General features: G+C 46.5%; 1 protein-coding gene across 1 annotated transcript in view; it reads right to left on the bottom strand.

The window, feature by feature from the left end:
- Nucleotides 1-27,185, bottom strand: part of LOC132815116 (cadherin-2-like) — a 213,676-nt gene that overhangs the window by 181,756 nt on the left and 4,735 nt on the right. The window contains exon 2 of the mRNA XM_060823890.1: nt 25,008-25,116. Within this exon, the coding sequence (XP_060679873.1) occupies nt 25,008-25,116 (109 nt within the window). The remainder of the gene's footprint in view (nt 1-25,007; nt 25,117-27,185) is intronic.

Raw genomic sequence — 27,185 nt, 5'->3', positions numbered from 1 at the left:
CAGCCTCAAGTCCCTCAGCCTTTTCTCGTAAGACCTTCCCTCCTTACCAGGCTACATCCCAGTAAATCTCCTCTGCACTCTTTCCAAAGCTTCCACATCCTTGTGGAAGTAATTCCCCCCCATCTACTCCCTCCCCCCATGAGGAAACACCCTCTCTACGCCTATCCCCTTTAGCATTCACATACACCTCAATTAGATCTCCCCTCTCTGGCAATTATTGGCTAAACTGTTCTAGTCTGTTATTTCCTGTTGACAAGTTATGTCCTGTATCTCATGCCTGAAACCTTTAATCAAACGAGGGAGTCACACACACAGTTCCGCTCTCCTGAGGCACAGGGTCAATTTCAGGGGCAGTGAACAGAGAAAGATGATTTACAAAGACAACACCAGAATGGAGAGATTAAACTCATCAGGCAAGCTAAACACATGATTTTCCAGAGCTGAAAATGTGTTGCTGGAAAAGCGCAGCAGGTCAGGCAGCATCCAAGGAACAGAAAATTTGACGTTTCAGGCATAAGCCCTTCATCAGGAAGAAGGGCTTATGCCCGAAACGTCGATTCTCCTGTTCCTTGGATGCTGCCTGACCTGCTGCGCTTTTCCAGCAACACATTTTCAGCTCTGATCTCCAGCACTTGCAGACCTCACTTTCTCCACATGGTTTTCCAGGACAGGGATAGCACAGGGGAGAGGTGAAGGACTACAACGTCGAGAAAGGTTCAACATCGTAGGTACAGGAGTCTGTGGGTTCTGGGGGGAGGGGGGGTTGGCGGGTCCGGATCTGGGGCTGTTATAGAGTCAGACAGCACAGAAACAGACCCTTCGGTCCAACCAGTCCGTGCCGAACATCATCTCAATCTAAACAATTCCCACCCGCCCGTTTCTGGCCCATCTCCCCCTAAACCTTTCCTTTTCATGTACTTGTCCAAATGTCTCTTACAGGTTGTAATCCACCACTCCTTCAAGAAGTTCATTCCTTATTTGTATCACCCTGAGTAAAAAATTTACCTTGTCTTTTTTAAAATGTCTCTCCTCTCACCATAAAAATGTGTCCCCCATCTTGAAATCTCCCATCCTAGGGAAGGGACAACTACTATTAACTATCTATACATCTCATTATGTTACAGACAATAGACAATAGGTGCAGAAGTAGGCCATTCGGCCCTTCGAGCCAGCACCACCATTCAATAGGATCATGGCTGACCATCCACAATCAGTATCCTGTTCCTGCCTTATCTCCATAACCCTTGATCCCACTATCCTTAGGAGCTCTATCCAACTCTTTCTTGAAAATATCCAGAGACTGGGCCTCCACTGCCCTCTGGGGCAGAGCATTCCACACACCTACCACTCTCTGGGTGAAGATGTTTCTCCTCAACTCTGTTCTAAGTGGCCTACCCCTTATTTTTAAACTGTGTCCTCTGGTTCGGAACTCACCCATCAGCAGAAACATGCTTCCTGCCTCCAGAGTGTCCAATCCTTTAATAATCTTATATGTCTCAATCAGATCCCCTCTCAGTCTTCTAAATTCAAGCGTATACAAGCCCAGTCGCTCCAATCTTTCAGCATAAGATAGTCCCGCCATTCTGGGAATTGACCTCGTGAACCTACGCTGCACTCCCTCAATAGCCAGAAAGTCGTTCCGCAAATTTGGAGACCAAAACTGCACACAATACTCCATGTGCGGTCTCACCAGGGCCCTGTACAGCTGTAGAAGGACCTCTTTGCTCCAATACTCAAGTCCTCTTGTTATGAAGGCCAGCATGCCATTAGCTTTCTTCACTGCCTGCTGTACCTGCATGCTTGCCTTCATTGACTGATTTCCTGATGAAGGGCTTATGCTCGAAACGTCGAATTCTCTATTCCTGAGATGCTGCCTGGCCTGCTGTGCTTTGACCAGCAACACATTTGCAGCTGATGTACAAGAACACCCAGATCTCGTTGTACTGCCCCTTTACCTAATTTGACTCTATTTAGATAGTAATATGCCTTCCTGTTCTTGCCACCAAAGTGGATAACCACACATTTATCCACATTAAACTGCATCTGCCATGCATCTGTCCACTCACCTAACCTGTCCAGGTCACCCTGTAATCTCCTAACATCCTCCTCACATTTCATCCTGCCACCCAGCTTTGTGTCATCAGCAAATTTACGAATATTACTTTGAATGCCTTTGTCTATATCATAATTATAGAGGTTAAAAACCTTTATAAGGTCTCCTCTCAACCTCCTACGCTCCTGCGATGAAAGCCCCAGCCTATCCAGCCTTTCTTTAAAGCTCAAACCTTCCAAACCCAGCAACATCCTGGTAAATCTCCTCTGAGCCCTTTGATAATCTCCTTCCTATAACCGGGCGACCAGAACAAGCAAGCCAATTGCAATGAGCTGGAAAGAACGATGGAGCTAATTCCAGAGGCTGAGTCGCAGTGACTGAGGTCATGTGGATGACAAAGATGGTACAGTTATAATCAGGGAGGAGAGGGTCAATCAAGGGGACAAGAACTGGAGAAGCACAGAGCTTTACCGGGCTGGAGGAGACGGAGATAGGGAGAGTGTGGGCTCCATAACCACTTCTTGTCTAAAAATGACAGCTTGGTTAACCAGAAAGCAAGTGATTGAGCACAAGGCTGGGAAGGAGGGAGGAACAGGATTTGTGGTGAGTTGTGGTGTGTTCAACGGGTTTGGGACCACAAGGAAATAGAAGCAGAAACGAGGCCATTCAGCCCATTGGGTCTGCTCCACCATTCAATCATGGCTGATGGGTTTCTCAACTCCATTTCCCTGCTTTGGACCATCAAAATTTAAAGTGAGCAAAAAAATGAAATCCTGTCAACCACACCAGGAACGTTGACTCCGATTTCTCTCCCAGAGATGTTGCCAGACCAGCTGAGCTTTTCCAGCGATTTCTGTTTTGGCCCTGGATGTGTGTTGTGATTCTAAGCAGTCTGCTCGAAGATAAGGACCGTGGGACTCAACTCATTTTAGCTTGGGCGTTTTGCCCTGGGTTAACAGGACACAAAACTGGGAACTGCACTGGTGGGCAAACTTCCAACCTCACTCAGCCCCTACCCACCCCCCTGTCTCCCAAACAGGCTACAGAGCTGCTGACTGCACCCAGCAAAATGTGGCGCACGTATTTCATACTTTAAAAACATTTTTTTTTAAAAAAACACAAAACCAGACTGAAGCATCCAGAAGTATTGTCTCAGCTTTTTGTTTAAAACGAAGGAAACAAATCACACCGAGATGACAATGTCTTAGCTGTTTCTGGTCTGTTTCACCTCTCGGCTGGGAGACCAAAGATAGGTCATTTGACCACACATAAAAACGCCACATATTTTCTTTTGCACACCACTTGCCGTCGACTCCTTGAAACATTCCACCATCGAGTTCAAATGAGTAGGCAAGTGTACAAACGCTGAGTGAGAGAACCGTTAGCAATCCTTTGTCGGAAAGGTCAGTGGGGAAGAATTCCTCTCATTCCTGACAGCGAGGTGTTACTAGGCTCACGAGAGGCAAGAAAGGAAGCAGGAACACAGACAATAAAGGTGCACACACAACCCTAAAACAGAATGGACTCAGGGAATTAGTCTGGGTGAGAAATGTGGGGAGTTGTAGTTAGGACATTGGAAAATTAGGTTTTAAATAAACAACACTAAATTAGGTCTTCAATGTCTTGAAATGATTCGGAAAAAGAAACGGTACGGCTGAAATAAAATTAAGTCTCACTCTGTTATTAAAACTAAAGTGAGGGCTCAGTTGAATATTTCACACACTCAAAAAAACGTGCCTCAACCAAATTCAAATCCCAATCCCGAAAGGTTTACACATTGTCTGGATAAAATGCCGCACAAATTTAACCAGATTCTAAGAAAAACCTGTCAGGACCTACTGAAGACCCAGGGGAGTTAGAGAGTTCACAATCACTTCAGCATCTTGCAATTCCTTGTTCGCTAATCCCTGACCTTAGCTCTGCATGACAAAAGCAGGGGTTTCACTAAAGACGCGGGACAGAAAACAGCAGAAGAAAGGATGTGGTACTGAAAGAGGGGAACAGATTCTGTGTTGGATTTGATAAATTAAAACTCAAGTTTACAACAAATTATCGCACTCTCGGGTTAACTGGATCACGAGATATAAAATATAACTTTTTTTTTAAAATGCACAGACGCACAACCAATCAGTAAAACCAAACATCTGAGAGCCTAACAAAACTGCAAAGCTGTCTTTAATCCTGAGTTCCAACTTTAAGACATACCGCTAACCCCCTGTTGTGCTAACCTTTTCCTTTCAAAAACAAATCTTTCACCCTTTTGCCCCAGAGATATTGAAAGCAGCTGAAGGAATTGTAAGGGTTTTCTAAGCCCTTTGCGCCCTCTTTTGCCCCGACTTCCTCTCCCTCTAAAAACTCAGGCTACCCTCTTGAACCCCTAATGATAAAGTCCTCCGCACCAATCCAGCTCTCTGCTCTCTCTTTTGCAGTGAACAAAAGGTCTGAAATATGGTGCAAACGACATAGTCTGGACTGTGAGCAAACTGTAGACATCAATATGTTAGAAGATATGAAAAATCTGTTCCCAAGACAAGCTACGAGAAAGGGCAGGTGTATGGAACTGAATCGACTGGGCGCCTGGAGAGCTAGTGCAGACACGATGGGCCAAATCGCCTCTTCCTACGTTGCTGCAATTCTGTGGAGCCATTCCATTCCAATCCTCTTAGACTGGAAAACAGCCAACAATATTTCAGAAGGTTAATAGAGAGAAGCTGTGAAATTATCCATCTATCAGTCTAATGTGGGGCAGTTAGCTACTGGAATCTGCTGTTCATTACAGTCTCTGAGAAACCGGAAGGAAGCAGGGGTGCACTAGAGCGGCACGGTGGCTCAGTGGTTAGCACCAGGGTCCCAGGTTCAATTCCAGCCTTGGACAACTGTCTGGGTGGAGTTTGCACAGTCTGCGTGGGTTTCCTCCGGGTGCTCCGGTTTCCTCCCACAATCCAAAACGTGCAGGGTCAGGTGAATTGGCCATGGTAAATTGCCCATAGTGTTAGGTGCATTTGTCAGAGGGAAATGGGTCTGGGTGGGTTACTCTTCGGAGGGTCGGTGTGGACTGGTTGGGCCGAAGGGCCTGTTTCCACACTGTAGGGAATCTAATCTAATCAAAAAAGCAAAACACAGAGAAGAATAAAGTAAGAAAGAGATGGTATAGCTTTGTGAAGAGTGATACACACTTAATACATAAAGCTACCGTGACAGATAGCGCATATCTACAGATAGCATACGTACAGAAATGTAAGAGGGTACTCGGTAAGGTTCCAGATGAGGGACTTTTTTTTAAACAAAAACAAAGGCTGGGAATTGGAAGCAAACTATTGGATACGGGATTGTTTATGGGACACAATTGTTGGCTGTTTGGAAGTGGTGGTGGTCATTAGGTTTCAGCAATCAGCACCGGGACTTTAAGGTTTTTGCCATGATTTTTTTGCTGACTTGTTCAGGAGGGAAAGCGAACTACGCCCAGGTTTGCTGTTAACGCCAAGTGAGGGGCCACAGTTTTTACTGTAGGCAGGAGACGCACAAAGGAGATGGATGGAGAAGGTGACTGAGGGAGTACAGCTTTGGGAAATACCTGATCACCCCGAGACAGAATACTTTCTAAACAGTGCGAAGCCAGAAGCGTGACTTCGGGTGAAGCATTCAGAAACCTCACAAAATCGGTCAACACATGCAGCGAGTCATTCAAACAGAGAGTCCATCTACCCTCTTCGGGGCAGAGGAAGATTCCGCGGTGCTGCTGTGAGGCACAGCATGGGCAAAGCTGTTCCCACTGACCTGGTCAATACTTGAATCTCAGACGCATCACTAACAAACCAACTGCTTAGCCATCACTGCTGTTTGTGGGAGCAGGCTGTCAGTAAATTGGTTGCCATGTTCGCTACTTTATAACACTCCCCAATACGGACAGCATTAACTGTCTAGAGCTTGGGAAAGGAAATAGAAAAGTTAAGACTCAATTTTCCAGGATTTTGGCAAATCAGATTCAGAAGTTAGGTGCAACTTGAAAAATTGAAACGATTTTAAAATGACAGAAGTGTTAAAAATTTAGCTTCCTGACATATGAATATGTACAGTGACCTGCTGTAATTTGGGGGATTGTTACGTTTACATTCTATAGTCAACTTCTGTGGTCTTTGGTGCAGTAACCAGAAAGTGGCAGTCTAAGGATACAGAGTACGTCATTTCGGACTGAGATAAGGAGAAATGTCTTCACCCAGAGAGAGAGTGGGGAGCCTGTGGGATTCTCTAACACAGGACGTGGTTGGGGCCAAAACATTGAATGTCCTGAAGGACAAGTCACAGAGCCCTGCAGAACCAAGAAAAGCTCTTCGGTCCATCAGATCTACACTGGCCTAAGGAGCTGGATACGATTCTCAAGGCTAAAGGGAATCAAATGGTATGGGGGAAACAAACAGAAATAGGAAACCAAATTGGATGACCAGCCATGATCATATTAAATGGCAGAGCAGGGGGAGAGAAAAGAGAAAGAGAGATAGAGAGACAGGGGAGAGGAGAGAAACGAGAGGAGAGGAGAATAGAAAAGAAAAGATAGACGAGAAAAGAGAGAGATGAGAAAAGAAAAGAGAGAGAGGAGAGAGGTCTACCTACAGCACATGGACTGCAGTGGTTCAAGAAGGCAGCTCACCCCCCACCTTCTCCAGGCAGTAAATGCTGGATCCAGCCAGCAATGCCCACGTCCCATCCCTTAATAAAATCTCTTTCCACACCAACTTGTTGAGACGTGCTATGACACACCTCAGGGTAGGTGAGACCTGAACTTTTCAGCTCAGAGGCTGGGATAGAACCGCAGTGGCACACCAGTGCTTCCTGCCAATCCCTAGCCAAATTCTCATGATGTCATCACTCTGGACGGAGCTTAATACAGTACAGGCATTAACCCTTGTAGGACACTGGAGTGGGCTCCTCAAACAGCAGAAACATTGGCAGAGAGCAAGTGGCATTGTTCTTCACTCAGATAAAGGCTCCAATGAACATGCTGAGCAAGTCTTCACTGAAACACTTGCGACGTCAAATGACCCCGAGCGGAGAGCAACAAAAGGATCATTTAAAATGAGCCAATAAAACCCAAAGCAACTGAACAGGCAAAATAAACACATCTCCCATTAGGGCTGCTCAATGCTTTCTAACACACTGCCTGAAAAAGCAAGCTCGCGTTTACTGAAGGAACTTTAAAATCGGAGGGAATTTAGTAAATAAATGACAAAAGAGAAAGGCTCAAGATAAAAGCAATCTGCAAAAATCTTATCATAAAAAAATGGATTGCTGCTAGCCCATGGTTTCTTGCCTCACTAGATAAAACACAATTGGGATCTGGAATGCGTAGTGCTACCCTTATATTGCTGTTCTTGGAAAATCCTGGAATTCCCTCCCTAAGGGCATTGTGGGTCTACCTACAGCACATGGACTGCAGCGGTTCAAGAAGGCAGCTCACCCCCACCTTCTCAAGGGGCAACTAGGGACGGGCAGTAAATGCTGAATGATGCCCAGATCTCATGAATGAATCATTCTGAATATTCCCTCAGCCCTCTTTAATTTTCAAGGGAGATTTGGATCCACATTTCAAATAATTGCAGGACAGCGGGAACAGATGTTTGGGGTATGAACAGGAGGCATCGGACCAGTCTTTCAAAGAGCTTGCACGGGCAGGATGGACCGAATAGTCTGACTTGAAAGATGCTAACATTTCTGTTAATATCCTGCGCTTATCACCGAAGCGAGTGGTTGTGTTTGCCCGTTGCGAGTTCAAGAACTAGAGGGCATAGGTTTAGGGTGAGAGGGGAAAGATATTAAAGAGTCCTAAGAGGAAACTTTTTCACACAGAGGGTGGTACGTGTATGGAGTGAGCTGCCAGAGGATGTGGTGGAGGCTTGTACAATCACAACATTTAAGAGGCATTTGGATGGGTATATGAATAGGAAGGATTTGGAGGGATATGAGCCGGGTGCTGGCAGGTGGGACGAGATTGGGTTGGGAATATCTGGTCGGCATGGACGGGTTGGACCGAAGGGTCTGTTTCCGTGCTGTACATCTCTATGACTCTATGATAAGGGGTGTGACACATGACAAAAAGGTGGAGACAGCAATGAGCTGCATCAAACAGAATTTGATGAGGAGGTCAAACTGATTGTTTTGTAGGGGAACGCGTAGAGACTAAGCTGTCTATAAAACAAACTTAACAGTACACTGCACAAAGTGATTACATGGTATTAATTTGAGGATTCAAGAGTCTTTTTACAAAGTGCTACTGGAATGTGCTGGGTTTGCTTTTCCAACCTGCTCAACAATGCAGTACCACCAAATGTGTTGACCCTACCGTCCCCTCAGCCATAAACCATGAACCGTTTAAACATACAAGGTGCAGATTTCTTGCTAAGTGAAAGCATGTGTAGCGTTTCGGGTGGCTGACGCTAGGGTGGGTGGGTGGGGGGTTCATTTCTCGGTTACGCTCTTTCTAGTGAATCAAATCCAGGGGTTAAGACTTACTGCAGAATCTGCAAAATACATCCATGTCCTCCCTGCCTGTAGTTGTGCACCAACACTGAATCAGGGGGGGTCCCAGTCTCAGGGTACAGGGTGGGCCATTTCGGACTGAGCTGAGGAGAAATGCCTTCACCCAGAGAATAGGGAGACTGTGGGACTCTCTACCCCAGGAAGTGGTTCAGTTGAAAATATTTGAGTTAGATATAGTTCTTTGGGCTAAAGGGATCAAAAGATATTGGGAAAAAGTGGGGACAGGGGACTGAGTTGGACGATCAGCCATGATCATATTGAAGGGCAGGCCAGGCTGAAAGGGCTGAATGGCCCACTCCTGAAATTTCACTCCCCCCCACCCCCCCCCCACACCCACACCCACCCACTTGTGAGCACGCTCTCTTGACCCATCTGCCTACCTTCCATCCTCCTAAATACTCCTCACAAACAGAGCTCCTTTTTCCAACCCTCTGATTTCCAGGGTTCCAGGTCAGTTCTTGTTTGACACCCAGTCTGTCGAACCTATTCGGAATGGAAGGACAGTGCCGCTACAGAAATGCGGGGAAGTTGTTGGTGAGGTGAAGGAATGGTGTCTTGGGCTCCAGGTGCCTGCTAGTACAACTGTAGGTGACCAGTCAGCAGGTGAGGGATGAATGTGAGATAGAACGAGTGCTGGCAGTTAAATCAATCACTGCACACAAGACTGGCCCATCCCTCCCTCAGATATCCATCTGGGGTTGCTCAGAATTGTCCTGGGAGCGACCAGAAATGATATCCCTTACTAGACAAGGAAATGGGAGTCACTGAATGATCTGAAAGAGGTTATTTGACCCATCATGTCAGTACTAGCTCAGAGTTCTGTTTGGCCACCTCTTCTTTCCCCTCAGTCCCAGTTCATCCTGCTCTTTTCCCCACTGCCCTTTCCCCCTCAAGTATTCTCCCAATTCCTCTTTTGGGATTGACATCAATATCCCTTCAGACAGGCTGAATGGCCTACTACTCTTCCACATCGACCCTCTCAACTGGCAGCAGCTACCTACCGTCCTCCTCTCATGGTGAATTATGTGACACGTTTGATAAGGGGAATTGTGTAGAACAGTACGAGACCCCGTTTATACAGGGTCTTGGTGGAAGAACTATGCGCATCATTGATCTGCCTGCTGAAGGGTCGATGCTAGTAAGTTGGAAGAAGTTCAGAAGAGGTTTACCAGACTGCTACCTAGAATGGGCTGGTGGTGTTTCGAGGAAATATTGATACAGACAAGGTTTGCATCCGTTGAGTGGTTAGATTTTTCCTTATTCATTCACGGGATGAGAACATTGCTGATCAGGCAATATTTCTTGCCCACCCCTAATTGCCCAAAGGGCAGTTGAGAGTCAGCCACCTTGCAGAGGCCAGACCAGGTAAGGATGGCGGGTTCCTTCACTAAAGGACATTAGTAACTAGACGGGTTTTCCGACTATCGACAATGGATTCATGGCCGTCATTTAACTATTAATTCCAGACTTTTTTGCCATCTGCCCTGGCAGGATTCAAACATTGCCTGGGTCACTCTGTGAACAGTCCAGCGAAAACACCAATAGACTATTGCTCCCCTGAGTAAGAGGTGACTGCGTGAAGGGTACTGACTGGGTGGACGTGGAGAGGGTGTTTCCTCTATGGTAGAGCTGAGCATCACTGTTTAAAAACCAAGGGGCCACTCATATAAACCAGGGAAGAAAGTGAATATTTCCCTCTCAGAGGGTAAAGGGTCTTTGAAAGTCTTTCTCTGAGACACTGGAGGAAGCAGAGTCCTTGAAGATTTTTAATGTAGAGGTTGTTAGTGAGGGGGAAGGCAGGAATGTAGATTCAGGGTTACAATTGGAACAGCCATGATCTTGTGAATGGTACAGAAGGCTTGAGGGGCTGAATGGCCTTCTTCCTGATCCTAACCCACACAATCACATGTTCCCAGTACCCTTTCAGACAACACATTCCAAGTCACGATAACTCACTGCAAGAATTTGTTCTATCTTATCTCCCCTCTGGTTCATCGGTCAAACATCTTAAATCATTATCCAACATCCAACAACAACATCCCTGCTGGTGGAGTTAACATGCTCTCACTCAAAACAAGCTACATCCTGGGCAGTGTCAACAGGCAAGGCATTAGATAGAGGCATTGGTGAAAAATCTGTCATGGTTAAAACTGTGGCTAATGAATCTCAACATGGGGTCATGCAGTTTAGACCAAAGCAGAGTAGGATAGGGCACTCTCGAAACGTGAAAACCTAGAAACAGCGGGTGTTTGGACACGGGAGGGAGTACATTATGAACGAGCACCGAACAGAATTAGAAAACAGATAGCACTCTGGCCTTTTTGCCTAGTAGGTAAGACAGATGTGCCATCACGGTGTGGTTTATTATGTTAAATACCACCCCACATCAGTACAATACAGTCCAAGTACTGTCCTATATGTTAGTTCATGGAACATATAGCACAATGTTGAGCCATATATCTGGAGGTTTATTAGCACCACTGACCAGGAAGGGGGCAGCAGCCTATCCTGTTGAAGAAGGCAACCTTCTGCAGAGAATAAATGGATGATTGATTACTGACATGGACACAACGGGCCAAAAGGCCTCTCACTGTGATGTAAACAAGTCCTGCTACTCTAATATTATGCAGAGGATTTTTTTAAAGTCAGAGATTGGTGGATGCGAGCAGAATTACAACTCATTTGTATGGATACATAAACAGGAAAGGTTTGGAGGGATATAGGCCAGGAGCAGGCAGGTGGGACTACGGGGGGGGCGAGAGAGAGGGAGGGCGAGGAGAGAGAGAGAGAGAGGGGGAGGGCGAGGGGAGAGAGAGAGAGAGAGAGAGAGAGAGGGAGGGCGAGGAGAGAGAGAGACAGAGAGGGAGGGCGAGGAGAGAGAGAGGGAGGGAGGGCGAGGAGAGAGAGAGGGAGGGAGGGCGAGGAGAGAGAGAGAGAGAGGGAGGGCGAGGGAGGGAGGGCGAGGAGAGAGAGGGAGGGAGGGCGAGGGGAGAGAGGGAGAGGGAGGGCGAGGGGAGAGAGAGAGAGGGAGGGCGAGGGGAGAGAGAGAGAGGGAGGGCGAGGGGAGAGAGAGAGAGGGAGGGCGAGGGGAGAGAGAGAGAGGGAGGGCGAGGAGAGAGAGAGAGAGGGAGGGCGAGGAGAGAGAGGGAGGGAGGGCGAGGGGAGAGAGAGGGAGGGAGGGCGAGGGGAGAGAGAGAGAGGGAGGGCGAGGGGAGAGAGAGAGAGGGAGGGCGAGGAGAGAGAGAGAGAGGGAGGGCGAGGGGAGAGAGAGAGGGAGGGCGAGGGGAGAGAGAGGGAGGGAGGGCGAGGGGAGAGAGAGAGAGGGAGGGCGAGGGGGGAGAGAGAGAGGGAGGGCGAGGGGAGAGAGAGAGAGGGAGGGCAAGGGGAGAGAGAGAGAGAGAGGGAGGGCGAGGAGAGAGAGAGAGGGAGGGCGAGGAGAGAGAGAGGGAGGGCGAGGAGAGAGAGAGAGGGAGGGCGAGGGGAGAGAGAGAGAGGGAGGGCGAGGGGAGAGAGAGAGAGGGAGGGCGAGGGGAGAGAGAGAGAGGGAGGGCGAGGGGAGAGAGAGGGAGGGAGGGCGAGGGGAGAGAGAGAGAGGGAGGGCGAGGAGAGAGAGAGGGAGGGCGAGGGGAGAGAGAGGGAGGGAGGGCGAGGGGAGAGAGAGGGAGGGAGGGAGGGCGAGGAGAGAGAGAGAGGGAGGGCGAGGAGAGAGAGAGAGGGAGGGCGAGGAGAGAGAGAGAGGGAGGGCGAGGAGAGAGAGAGAGGGAGGGCGAGGAGAGAGAGAGAGAGGGAGGGCGAGGAGAGAGAGAGAGAGGGAGGGCGAGGAGAGAGAGAGAGGGAGGGCGAAGAGCATCCTACCCAGACATGTATCCTCCCCAATCCTATCCCTGTATCCCTGCATTTCCCATGGCTCACCCACCTAGCCTGCACATCCCTGGACACTATGGGGCAATTTAGCACGGCCAATCCATCCTAACCTGTATGCCTTTGGACTGTGGGAGGAAACCGGAGCACCCAAAGGAAAACCACGCAGGCACGGGGAGAATGTGCAAACTCCACACACACCTGAGGGTAGAATTGAACTCGGATCCCTGGGCACTGTGAGGCAGCAGTGCTAACCACTGAGCCACTGTGCCACTCCCTATGTGCGCGTGATAGTGAGCAAGTGCAAGAGAGTGACCTGCTATAGCAGTGATTGATCGAAAGAGAGGGCACGAATGTGATTTACTGGACAGCTGTCTCAAAAGGGCTGGCACAAGCACAATGGGCCAAATGGCCTCTTTCCTGTGTGCCATTCTGGCATGCTTGCTGCAGCACAAGCCACTCAGAGTGAACTTAGCCACCCCTCTCCAACGTGGATATAAAACAGCTGCAGACAAACAGACAAGCCTTTCAGAATGGGGACCCCACTTATCAGCACCGCATTCCAGGCCGGTCAGCCCAAAGGTTTCAGATGGGGAGCTGGCTGCTCAGGAGAAGGGGAAAAAAAACCCACACACCCATACAGTCTAAAGCTTCCCATTCTGCCCAGCAACATCAGAACCTGCAGAGTACATCTCTTCCCCCTCTCCCTCTGCTATTCCCTTTGCTCAACAAGGACAGATCTTCAAAACAGGTGACATGCAGGAAAACAGCAATAGCTCACTGCATTACCAATGTTTAATTCTGAATGATCTCTTGGACAAAGGAAAGATGGGGGTGCAGGGAATAAAACCTCAAGTGAACGAGCTTCAAGCAAATTTATTACATTTCAAGCACCACCCTGTAGCACCGTTCTGATCTTAATTGGAGGGGAGACTTTATTCCATTGCATTTCACCCCCCAACCTGCTCCCCACACAAAGACCCTTGCAGAAATCAATTGACCAGAGACACGCACACAGGGGAAAAACAACACATACCCAGGCTATTTGCCAATCTATGAACCATAACACTCTCAGTCAATACACAGTGCTGTTCAAATATTGCACCTTTCCTTCACAAAACAGATTTGAGCCTGATCTGAACCACAGAATTACATTAGGGTTTCAATCCAACAGACTGCATCACCATATTGGGAGTCAATACCACTTCCTACACACACACAAACACACACTCACACCAAATGTAAGGAGCTAAAGGGTCTCGGACAGCATATGTTTATTAATCATTGCCCCAGTCTTGTGATTAATCCCCAAGTGCAAAGACTACACAGGAATTTATAAAGTCAGGAAGTTATTTTAAGCCATTCTGCTTACTGTAAGCATCGAGTTGTGGTCAAAATCAATTAAATTCTCATCTTCCTTCCCGTAGCATTCTTTGCACCTTTGTTAAGTTTGAATCCAGTAAACATATTGCCCCCCGGGATGCTTTTTGTTTAGAGAAGCTACAACATTTAACACCGAGTTAAAACGGAAATCTATTTTTAATGAGTGCTTCAATTTTAACACAAAACGCTTCCAAAAAACGATACAGCCCAATTGGAAAGTGCACACTTTATTTGAAAAGCAAAACAAAAAATTGCATGATTAAATCTTGGATGTGTGACAGAACAATAGGAGCTTCTAAACTTCGAAGATTCCAAGCTGAATCAGCCACGTTTTAATCGCTATTGGTCGAGAAAAACACATCCAGAATTGTTCATATGAAAAAGATCAGCACATTTAGAATCATAGAATCCCAACGGTGTGGAAGCAGGTCATTTGGACCATTGAGTCCAAACTGACCCTTGTAAGGGCATCCAACCCAGACCCACCCCATTTCCCATGGTTAACCCACCTAGCCTGCACATCCCTGGACAGCATGGGCAATCTAGCGTGGCCAATCCACCTAACATGCACATCTTTGGATTGTGGGAGGAAACCAGAGGAAACCCACACAGACCCGGGGAGAATGTGCAAACTCCCCACAGACCGTTGCCCCGAGGCTGGAATCGAACCCAGGTCCCTGGCACTAACCACTGAGCCACTGTGCTGCCCCAAATTTGAAGGGTAATGGCATTCATTTAAACACTTACTAATCAGCTCTTAAGAGTTACAGCAGCCCATCAGAACCCCTTTGTGACCTTTAGGGAAGAGAGTCTGCCATCTTCACCTGGTCTGGCCTACATGTGACTCCAGAGCCAGCTATTGAGTCAACTCTGAAATACCTGGGTGGGAAACTCCAATCAAAGGGGATTTACAGTGTCACAGAATTGTCATGCCCCAGAAGGCAGCTGTTCAGCCTATCATGCTACAGGGAGAATGCGGGTAAGTGGAGTTGAAATGCCCATCAGCCATGATTGAACGGTGGAGTGGACTCGATGGGCCGAATGGCCTTACTTCCACTCCTATGTCTTACGGTCTTATGCCTGTCCCAATTCCAGTAGGGACATTCGGGTACCAATGTCTAGACTCCAAAGTGGGCCGTGAACATGAAACATGAGAGGCGAGTCTGACTAAGTTACGTGAAGGTGAATGTTTGTACCTACACCGAGGCAAATTCCTGGACTTATTTTCAGCCACACAATGAGCCATCAGGGATGAGGCCTTGGAAACAAGATTTAGCTTGAAGAAGCATCATCACGTTCCTTTGACCCTTTGAACTTTAAACCCTGACAGTACCTGGAACAAAGATATATTTTCTGGAGATCCATTGTAAGCTGAGAGATGGTGTTTGCCAACACGTGCATGGACTATTTCAATTCACATTCATGTTCACCAAGACTAACCACCTGCGTCTCCACAACATCTGGCTTCAGCCTGTCTCAGCTGTTCCACCACGGAAACCCTCACTTTCCTCTGAACTCACCCCTTCCGGGCTGGACTCCCACACCCTACCGTTCCTAAACTTGAGGTCGTCCAAAACGCTACCACCCATCACTTCATTTCTCCAACTCACATTCACCCACCACCTCGCTGCGTCACATTGGTCAAGCAACACTTCCATTTTGAAAATTCTCACCTTGGTTTTCAAATCCCTCCTGGCCCTCACCCAGCTCACCCCATAACCTCTTCCAGCCTCACCTGTCTCCGAGCACTGCTGCTGCTCTTCCCCAGACACTGACACCCCCCCTCACACATCTGCAAGTTAAATCCACTCCATCACTTGGTGCCTGGGGTCCACATTCTGACACCCCCCTCATACATCCGCAATTAAAATCAAATCCCACTATAGGTGGATGGGGTCCACATTCTGGGGAGGTGGTGGTCTCATGGTACTATCACCGGCCTAGTAAATCAACAATACCACGTTGAAATCCTACCGTGGTTTTGAAAAGGCACACCTTATGGTGACCATTTAATTATTGTCAACCGTTTTACAAAACCCATGTGGTTCACTAATGTTCTTTCGCAGGGGAAATCTGTCATCCTTACCTGGTCAGACCTACATGTGACTCCATACCCACAGCTACGTGACTAACGCTTAACCGCCCTCTGGGTAATAAATGCTGGTCTTTTACGGCAAGGTCTATGTCCTGTGAACAAATTTAAGAATCCCCTCCAGTGCCATTCTTTCTGATGTTCCTTCATTTCCTTCCATTCAGACATTCCTTTAAAGTTTAACCATTTGAAAAAACCCAATAAACATACAAATGCTGAAGAAACTCAGCAGATCTGGCGGCATCTATGGTGGGGGGAGGGGGGGGGAGAGAGAGAGAGAGAAAAACAGAGAGAGACAGACGGGCAGAGGAAGAGAGAGATAGAGACAGACGGAAAGAGGGAGAGAGAGAGAGAGAGAGACGGAAAGAGGGAAAGAGAGAGAGAGAGGGAGGCGGAGAAAGGGGGACAGAGAGGGGGAGAGACAGGCGGAGGGAGGGGGAGAGACAGGTGGAGGGAGGGGGAGGGAGACAGGGAGAGGGAGAGAGAGGGAGATGGGGAGAGGGAGAGAGAGAGACACAGAGAAAGGGAGAGAGAGACAGAGAGAGGGAGAGAGAGGGAGAGAGAGACACAGAGAGAGGGAGAGAGAGACACAGAGAGAAACAGCGAGAGAGAGAGAGAGAGCCAGAGAGAGAGAGAGAGAGAGACAGACAGACAGAGAGAGAGAGACAGAGAGAGAGAGAGAGAGAGACAGACAGAGACAGAGAGACAGAGAGAGAGAGACAGAGAGAGAGAGACAGAGAGAGAGAGACAGAGAGAGAGAGACAGAGAGAGAGAGACAGAGAGAGAAAGACAGAGAGAGAAAGACAGAGAGAGAGAGAGAGTGTTAACATTTCAAGTCTAGTAGTATTTGTCAGGGCAGTGACTAGACCCAACCCATTAACTTTTCTCTCTCAACAGATGCTATCAGATGTGCGGAGTTTCTCCAACACTTCTTACTTATCTTTCAGATTTGCAGCATGAAAGAGTTTTCAGTTTCATTTTTACATTTGAGTAAGCTTCTGGTCATCCCCTCCTTCTGTATTTTAAATCGTCTGGTTGGGCCCCTTTGTGCCACTTCACTGCGTTAAAGGGAACTGGACAAAAAGACCTGATGAAGGGTTTTTGCCCGAAATGTCGATTTCCCTGCTCCTTGGACACTGCCTAACCTGTTGTGCTTTTCCAGTGCCATACTCTTGACTCTAATTCCAGCATGTACAGTGCTCACTTTCAGCAAATAAAGACTGCTACTGGCCTTCTAAACATCAAAATAGAAATATTTCTTAATTCAAGTTGAGTGACTAGATTGGCTAAATAGACAAGGTCTTTTCCCTGGGGTGGGAAGAGTCCAGAACTAGAGGGCATAGGTTTAGGGTGAGAGGGGAAAGATTAAAAGGGACCTAAGAGGCAACTTTTTCACACAGAGGGTGGTACGTGTATGGAATGAGCTGCCAGAGGAAGTGGTGGAGGCTGGTACAATCACAGCACTTAAAAGGTATCTGGATGGGTATATGAATAGGAAGGGGTTAGAGGGATACGGGCCAGGTGCTGGCAGGTGGGACCAGATTAGATTAGGATATCTGGTCAGCATGGACGAGTTGGACCGAAGGGTCTGTTTCCAAGCTTTACATCTTTATGACTCTATGCCAATCTTCCAGATGGAGGGGCTACAGAAAGCCCAAATGGGTAACCTGTTGGAGGAGGAACCAGTCTGCTGTACGATAACAGAATGAACTATAGGATCTTGGAAAGCTCTGAAGATCATTCTATTCATATCGACAGAATCATTCCGGTATCGGGGTAGATGGATAAAGGGGTTAACAAGGCATACTTGCCTTTACTGGTCGAGAGATAGAGTTTAAGAGCAGGGAGGTGATGCTGAAACAGTATAAAACACTGATTGGCCACAGGAGTATTGTGTACGGTTCTGGAATAGTCAGACAGGTGTTTTTGACCAGCACAGACTCAATGGGCTGAAGGGCCTTGTTGTGGGTTGCTATGACTGTAATATCAAAGTGCTCAGTGCAAAGAATGCATCATCACCTTAAAAACAAACACCCTGACAGACCTTGGCAATGCGGGCACGCGCTGTTGGGAAATCACCGTTGCTGGGTGGCACACAGGAGGGCACTATGCGCCAGGTCCATAGCCAAATTGTCCAGAGGTGGCACAGGCTCTGAAGATTCTCACTCACACACTGAAATAATACCCTGTTAACAAGTCCGCCTTGACAGAGGAACCTAGATTATCAGAACAACACGGGCAGGGAGCATTTTGTTTGGATAATCGAGGTTCTTCTGTATTTACACATGGAGAGTCCCTGACACTGATCCAGCTCTGAGTGAGCAGAACCTCCTACAGTCCTGCTTCGTTTTATTCCTGTTTATATATTTTTTTAAATTTTATTAAACAAATTACAAAACACAGCTTACCAAAAACAGTGAACATTTACAGCTGTGTACAACAGCAATTTTACAAGGGAGAGGAACAGCAAGGCCAGGCCCCAAACCCCACCCTTCAACCAGTTTACAGAGAGATGAGGACAAACCTCAAATCCCAGTTTCACATACGACAAGACGGCGGCAATGACATTTGTACATAAAAAGCCAATCCAGTTACAGAAACGGTGCATTCAATACAGACCCAGCAAGCCCCCATCCCTCCCACCTTCCGACCACTCTAAGGCAGCCCGCCCCCTATGTACCTTCCGGCTCTCAGTCCACCCTACGCCCCTTCCAGTTCTCGGTCCGCCCTGATACACCTTTCGACCACCTCTAGGTCAGCCTGCCCCGGTACCTGTCCGGGGTGACAGCGCTGAGGACAGAACACTCCTGTTTCTATCTGTCAGCCAGGGCTCCCTGATTGGACCAGGTTAACAGCCCCAATCAGGGAACTCAGATTCTTGGAGGTCCCCCAGCTGACCCTGTTACAACCACTAACACACCCTGCCCTAGCAGCCCATCACCCAATGACAACACAAGCTGACAGTTCCACGGGAATCCACACCCATCCCACAGCACACTCTTCAGTACCGAGGGAGTCTCAGAATTTGAAGTCGCCACTTACTGAGTCTACCACCATCACACTTCAGAACATGGGGAGGTGAAGGCCCAATGGTATGATCCCTACACTGTTAATCCAGAGACCCGGATAAATTCTGGGCACCCAGGTTCAAATCCCACCATGGCAAATGGTGAAATCTGAATTCAAAAGAAAATCTGGAATAACAAGTCTTATGATGACCATGAATCCATCGTCAGGTCAGGAAAAAAACCCATCTGGTTCACTAATGTCCTTTACAGAGGAAATTGTCATCCTTATGTGGTCTGGTCTACATGAGACTCCATACCAATAGTAAAGTGCTTAATGCTCAATCGCCTTCTAGGTAATTTGGGATAAACAATAAGTGCTGGCCCAGACAGTGACACCCATATACCGTCAATTAATTAAGTTAAGCACTAACCTTTTTTATAACTGACCAGCTCACACACATTCTAATGAACCTGTAGAGCAAGGGATCTTGAGGAGCAGTGATAGTGTCCCAACCTCTGAGCCTGGAGGCCTGGGCTCAGGTCCCAACTGCTCCAGACATATGTCATAACCATAAGACATTGGAGCAGAAATTAGGCCAATCGGCCCTTTGAGTCTGCTCTGCTATTCATTCATGGCTGACATGTTTTTCAACCCCATTCTCCCACTTTCGCTCCATAACCCCTGATATCCAGAACCTATCTATCTCCATCTTAAATACACCCAATGCCCTGGCCTCCATAGTCTTCTGTAGCAATGATTCACCACTCTCTAGACTGAAGAGGTTTCTTCCTAGCTCTGGTGGCTCAGTGGATAGCACTGCTGCCTCACAGCACCAAGGACCCAGGTTCGATTCCAGCCTCGGGCGACTGTCGGTGTGGACTTGTCACGTTGTCCTCGTGTCTGCATGGGTTTCCTCCAGTGCTCTGGTTTCCTCCCAGATGTCCGAAGATGTGCGGGTTACGGTGAACTGGCCATGAGAAATTGCTCATTGTGTCAGGGCTGTGTAGGTTAGGTGTATTAGTCAGGGGAAATGTAGAGTAATAGGGTAGGGGAATGGGTCTGGTGGGTTACTCTTCAGAGGGTTGATGTGGACTTGATGGGCCAAATGGACTGTTTCCATACTGAAGGGATTCAATGATTAACAGGTCTTTCCTTTACTCTAAAGCTGAGCCCCCAGGTTCCAGTCTCTCCTACCAATAGAAACATCTTCCCAACATCCATGCTGTCCAGGCCATTCAGGAGTCTGCAAGTTTCAATCAGATTCCCCCTCATCCTTCTAAAACATCCCTGAACAGGCCAATTAGGAAATATTTAACCCACTGGAGCAGCTAGGACTTGAACCTGAGCTTTTTAACTCTTGTATTCTGAAACCTATTTATCCAGAATTTAATATATTTCCATACCAACTCTGTACTTGGGATTAATTACTTGGTCTTTTGGAGAACAGAGGCCCTGGAACCCCATTAAGCAAAAAATTAGACACTTTTATTGTCGGATTTAAATTCCTCTGACTCATTCAGGCAATTGTTGCTTGTGCCTTATCTCTCACCAATTTATATCTACACTGGTCAATTCTTAAACCCTTGGATCCAATTAATGAATGATCAAGCCTTAATGTGAAAGCTTTGAAATAGTGATGAGGCAGTTGTTGCTGATATTACTTAAAAAGTCAGAGATTACTTGCATGCATGCATCAGCTGAAAGACTATCCTGTTAACTAGTTTTAACAACAACAGGCTAGCTTTAAAAACCAACGCCCAAAGATGGTCAGACTCGGAGCGCTTTTGTGTTTAAGATATCGCAATCTGGGAACAAACAAAACTGGGACCTGCTTAACAAAAATCACTATATTTGCATAGTGCTTTCAGACACAAAATCTCAAGATGCATTATGGAAGAGTTAACAAACCAAATTCTGATGTAGCGTCACAATAAGGAGACAATCTTGGTCAGAGGGGGCAGATTTGAAAAAGGAGAAGATTTTTGTTTTGAAGTGTGCATGGTATTAATGAGCTTAATTCAGGAGGCTTGTAAATGCAGTTCAGCGAAGGTTGGCATGTTTTCTTTCTCCCCCCTGCCCCCAATGTTGACAGCATTGGGGGATTTGAGCTATAGGGAGAGGCTGAACAAGCTGGGGCTGTTTTCCCTGGAGTGTTGGAGGCTGAGGGGTGACCTCATAGAGGTTTATAAAATCATGAGGAGTATGGATAGGATAAATAGGCAGAGTCTTTTCCCTGGGGTCGGGGAGTCCAGAACTAGAGGGCATAGGCTTAGGGTGAGAGGGGAAAGATATAAAAGGGACCTAAGCGGCAACTTTTTAAATGTAGAGGATGGTGAGTGTATGGAATGAGTTGCCAGAGGAAATGGTGGAGGCTGGCATAGTGACCACATTTAAAAGGCATCTGGGTGGCTACATGAATAGAAAGAGTTTAGAAGGATATGAGCCAAGTGCTGGCAAATGGGACTAGATTTGGTTGGGATATCTGGTCAGCATGGACGGGTTGGACCGAAGGGTCTGTTTCCGTGCTGTCCAGCTCTATGACTCTGATTGGATGTGGGCTGAATGGCTTGTTGGACTGTTCAGGGGGCAGGTTCGGAGGCACCCGTATTGCTGTGGGTTTGGAGTCACATGTAGACCAGACCAGGTAAGGATAGCAGTTTTCCCTCCTTGAAGGACAGTAGTGAACCAGATGGGTTTTTACAATTGAAAGTGATTGCCATTAGACCAGTTTCTCACTGCATATTTTATTTTCATTGAATTTCAATTTTAACTATCGCCCACAGTGGGATTCAAACTCCCGTTGCCCAGAACATTAATCTGGAACTCTACCTTCCTGGTCCAGTGACACCACTGGGCTATGAACTCCCATGATGAGGGAACATTAAACAGTCTCAGCTTGTCCTCAGTCTAGAACGGAAGAGGGGACCTGACTGAAACATACAAGATCCTGAAGGGTCTTGTCAAGGTAGATATGGAGAGGCCGTTTCCTCTTATGAGAGAATCTAGGAGAAAGGATTGCCCATTTTAAATTTTACTCTGAGGGTCTTGAGTTTTGGTTATTGAGGGTAAGGAGAAATTAAATTCTGAAGTACAATCATATCAGCGACAACTGTCTTGAATTGTGGAGCAGGTTCGAGGGGCTGAATGGCCTACTCCTAATCCTGAAACAGGAGAGTGAGACACAGAGAAGTTGATGTCATTTGTGGTTTACTACATAACAAATCCCACAGCGAGTCAGGTTCTGTTGAGTCAGATATCTTGAAGTACATCTACAATACAACGATATCACAGTCTAGCCTTTGTGCTGTCTGATGTTACTGTACATTACATAGAAACAATTGTCTCTAATACACAGAGAAGGTGACTTGAAGTGGGGCAGGCAATTTTATATTACAGTGTCACATGTGGCGATGTCATGAAACTGTCTTAAAACCAAGGTGTGACAACACGATAATACAACGAGAAAGTTAAGGAGAGAATCGGAGAGCTCAGGTCCCAGGCTGCTGAAGGTACGTTCATGATAAAACATTTGAGCCAACTACTTCCAAAAAGGTCTATTCGAAGGGAAAACAGAGAACAGCCTTTGCGGATCACAGTCTACTTTTTAAAACTTGTTTGAGGAGGAACACTGTGCCATAACAAGTCTGAAGGGCCTCACTACAACACTAAAACACTACAACAAATTTTACAGAAGTTTGCAATGCCGTTAGAAAAGGAAAAACAACTTTCATTCACACAGTGTACCAACCCTAACAGCACAGCACAGCACAGTAATATCCAAACCAAGAATCAGATTGTAATAAACTTTAGCTGTGCAGGAGTAATGTTACACAGCCGTAAAAATGATAAGATAAATTGCAAGACAAATCTCCAAAATTGCTACCTTTTTTCTGCGTATCACACCCAACACAACACTCTAACAGCGAGCATTTCAAATACGACGAGGAACGTCATAGCCATTGTCAGCACCAAGGCCAGTCTGAATCAGTGCCTGACTATTCCTATCAACTCTATATGCTTTTGCAATATTTATAATTTTCTCAAATCAGGCTGCATGCTGACATTTCTTGAGCAAACTATTTCTTTTATGTGGAAGTCTACTTTGCAATTGCGCCGTGTGCCACACCTTCAAGGTCAATATTTAAAACTCGTTTCAGAATTTCCTTTTGACCTTGTAACTCAATAATGAACAGACTGTACCTGATTGATAAACGGGTGCATCTCACTGTTTGCACGTTGAATATTCAACACAGAATCATGCTGTTCAGTGCAGACTCAAACCTCATCCTGTCTTTCCACATTTATTCCTTTCTCCCCCCCTCAGATGCTGACTTCGCCTCCCTTAAATGCTGTTCACATTTGCCTTGGCACTCCCTATGGGCTATATGGGTGGACAGATGCTCCCTACTGGATTTATTAAAGATTGTATTATGCAGCTAGCCTTTAGATTTGTTCGATCATCTCAATTAATGTGCCAAGCTGGGAGGAAAAACATCACCACATATTAGGCACAATGCAGATGACACGTGCACATCTTAAGCCAGGTACACTGTTAAAGATTCTTTTACCGCATAATTATTTTTGCCTTTTCCAGTTTGAATTCAGATTTCCTTTTGAAAGTTTCCACTGAACAAGTTTTCACCACAACTCAGCTCATTATCACAACTCGACCCCATTGTTTAACTCTGCCACTTATTTCAGAAATGTAGAAAATAGCGGGAGGCCATTCAGTCCATTGAGCATGTTCCGTCATTTAGTATAATCATGACTGATCATCCAACTCAATCCCCTGTTCCCACTTTCTCCCCAGATCCTTTGACCCCTTTAGCCCTAAAAACTGTATCTAACTCCTTCTTGAAAACATTCAATGTTTTGGCCTCAACCACTTCCTGTGGCAGAGAATCCCACAGGCTCCCCACTCTCTGGGTGAAGACATTTCTCCTCATCTCAGTCCGAAATGGCCCACCCCGTATCCTTAGACTGTGACCCCCTGATTCTGGGCTCCCCGGTCACTGTCCGGTTAGAATTTTAAACCCTTCAATGAGATTCCCCCCCCTTCAATTTTCTCAACATCAGCAAATTCTATCCTAACTGTCTCAGTCTGTCTTCATTCGTCAAGTCCTGCCAACCCAGGAATCAGTCTGGTAAAGCCTCACTGCCCTCCCTCCATCACCAGAACACCCTTCCTCAGATAAGGAGACCAAAACTGAACACAATACTCCAGGGGTGGCCTCACTAAGTCTATGTAAAAAAAAACAGTGATGCGCACTGCCTTTATTCCTGATGAAGGGCTTTTGCCCGAAACGTCGATTTCGCTGCTCGTTGGATGCTGCCTGACCTGCTGTGCTCTTCCAGCACCACTGATCCAGTGTCTGATTACTGGCAATCCTACACCAGTGAGAACAGTTTCATCATCAAAACGAAAAGCAGTCACTATTTTGAAGACCTCGACTTGATCATAACGTCCCCAATTGTCTCCAATCTCTAGCTAACTGAAACACCAGATATTCTTTTTCCTCATCCCAAGTCTATAGTTAGTTAATAATTTCTGCCGGGTTCTCTCATGGAAACATTGCATGTTCAATTAAAATTAAAAGACTTGAAAGATGTCTACTATTACAGAAGATCGCATCCTGTAATTGTCCTTCGGGTTGACAGCATTCCACACAGCAGAGGTTCAGCTTGACAAGGAAGGACGACAATCTGGTCAAAATATCCCTGGCCAACTCGGCTCACTCTGAAAGCCATTTCGGCAGAACATCCAGTCCAAATAAGTGTCAAACGCAAGGCAAAAGTTCAACTCTGAGACCAGCTTGGGAACTTCACAATAGAAATCAAAAGAGCCTTAGCTGCTGAAAATAATGTCAACCGCTGCATTCCTGATTGCAAATATAAAGGAAACAGCATCCAGCACAAAACTCAGCCTTGAGAGAAATATTTGCAGTTTTCCCATGCGTTCAAAGCTACCGTGTTACTTATTGCTAGAAGATCTTGCCTGGTTTGCAGTTTAATTAAACACAGACAACATCCAACTGTACTTTGCAAGAAAAATGTGTTAATGTCGTAATGACTTACCATTCAAAAGAGGCTGCCCTTCATGAATAGTCCTTGAAACGTCTGCATTGTAAACATCTTCTGAAAATCCAGGTGTGCATGACCCAAGTTCACTTGCTTCCACTGGTATCTAAAACAGAAAAGTCCAAGACATAAAACAAATAATTTAAAATGCAAGCAAACTCTTGAATAAAGAGACAGTACTGTAGATCCTGGAGATCTGAATTACAGAGAGTGTGCTGGAGAAACTCAGCACTTGAAAATAGAACGAGAGTTATGAAGTTTTAAGTCCACACGTGTCTTCACTATGAAACTCATCCAGGATTCAAAATGTTAACTCTTGTTTCTTGATCTCTCTACAGATGTAACAGGCCAACCACGTTTCCCCAGCATTTTCCATTTGTATTTACAAACAAAGCCTTTCTTAGTTGCAGTTCTGTCAGGTGTAAATAAAGTCAGTCAGTCATACAGCATGGAAACAGACCCTTCATCCATGCTAACCAGGCTTCCAGCACTGACCTACTCCCATTTGCCTGCATTCGGCCCATAAACCTTTCCAATCCATGTACCTGTCTAAATGTCTTTTAAACATTCGAATTGCACCTGCATCTACCATTTATAGAGTCATAGTCATAGAGATGTACTTCTGGCAGCTTACATGAAATGTTTCCAACCTCAGGTCCCTTTTGGAACCATCCCCCTCTCACCTTAAACCTATGCTCATTAATTTTGGATTCTCACACCCTGAGGGGAAAAAAGACCTCGACTTTTCACCCTATCCAGGCCCCTCGTGGTTTTATAAACATCTATTAAGGTCACCCCTCAGCCTCCTACGCTCCAGGGAAAGAAATCCCAGCCTATCCAGCCTCTCAGCATGGAAAAAGACCCTTCGGTCCACTCGTCCATGCCAACCAGATATCCTAAATAACTATAGTCCCATTTGCCAGCACCCGGCCCATATCCTTCCAAACCCTTCCTATTCATATACCCATCCAGATGCTTTTTAAATGCTGTAATTGTACCTGCCTCCATCACATCCTCTGGCAGCTCATTCCATACACACACCACCCTCTGCATGAAGTAGCCCCTTAGGTCTCTTTTATATTTTCTCCCTTTCACATTAAACCTATGCCCTCTAGTTCTGGACTCCCCCACCCCAGAGAAAAAGACCTTGTCTATTTACCCTATCCGTGCCCCTCATGATTTTATAAATCTCCATAAGGTCACCCCTCAGCCTCCAGGGAAAAACAGCCCCAGCCTTTTTGTGATTTGGAGATGCCGGTGTTAGTACTGGGGTGTACACGGTTAAAAATGACACAACACCAGGTTCAAATCCAACAGGTTTCTTTGGAAGCATTAGCTTTCTGAGCGCTACTCCTTCATCAGGTAATTGTGACAGTGAACTGATGAAGAAGCAGTGCTCCAAAAGCAAATGCTTCCAAATAAATCTGTTGGACCATAACCTGGTGTTGTGTCATTTTTAACTTTGTCCAGCCTGTTCAGCCTCTCCCTGTAGCTCAAACCCTCCAATCCTGGCAACATCCTTGTAAATCTTTTCTGAACCCTTTCAAATTTCACCCGTATAACTCTAACCCTTCAGTCTTGGGGCCATCCATGTAAATTGGTTTTCCAACCTTTCCAGTTTAATAGCATCCTTCCTATGGCAAGGTGACCAAGATTGTACACAGTACTCCAAATATGCTTATATCGAACAATTCTAGAACCGCAGAAGCATACAATACTAACTGTGAGATGAAGTAGCAGAAGTAGGCCATTCAGCCCATCAAACCTTTTCCACAATTCAATGAGATACAGTCATAGACAGTCGTAGAGTCTTACAGCATGGAACCAGGCCCTTCGGCTTAAACTGATCCATGTCAATCATGGCTGACCTAATATTCCTCAACTCCACTCTCCTGCCTTTTCCCCCTTCCCCTTGATTCCCTTTACTGATTAAAAATCTGTCTGTCTCAGCCTCAGGTATACTTAACAGCCCAGTCACAGAGATTTACAGCACAGAAACAGACCCTTCGGCCCAACTCGTCCATGCCAACCAGATATCCCAACCTAAGCTAGCCCCATCTGCCAGCACCTGGCCCATTCCTCGGATGCTGCCTGAACTCCTGTGCTCTTCCAGCACCACTAATCCAGAATCTGGTTTCCAGCATCTGCAGTCATTGTTTTTTACCATATCCCTCT

Source organism: Hemiscyllium ocellatum, chromosome 4 (assembly GCF_020745735.1).
Source record: "Hemiscyllium ocellatum isolate sHemOce1 chromosome 4, sHemOce1.pat.X.cur, whole genome shotgun sequence".
Classification (NCBI taxonomy): Eukaryota; Metazoa; Chordata; class Chondrichthyes; order Orectolobiformes; family Hemiscylliidae; genus Hemiscyllium; species Hemiscyllium ocellatum.
This window is presented reverse-complemented; position numbering and strand designations above follow the sequence as displayed.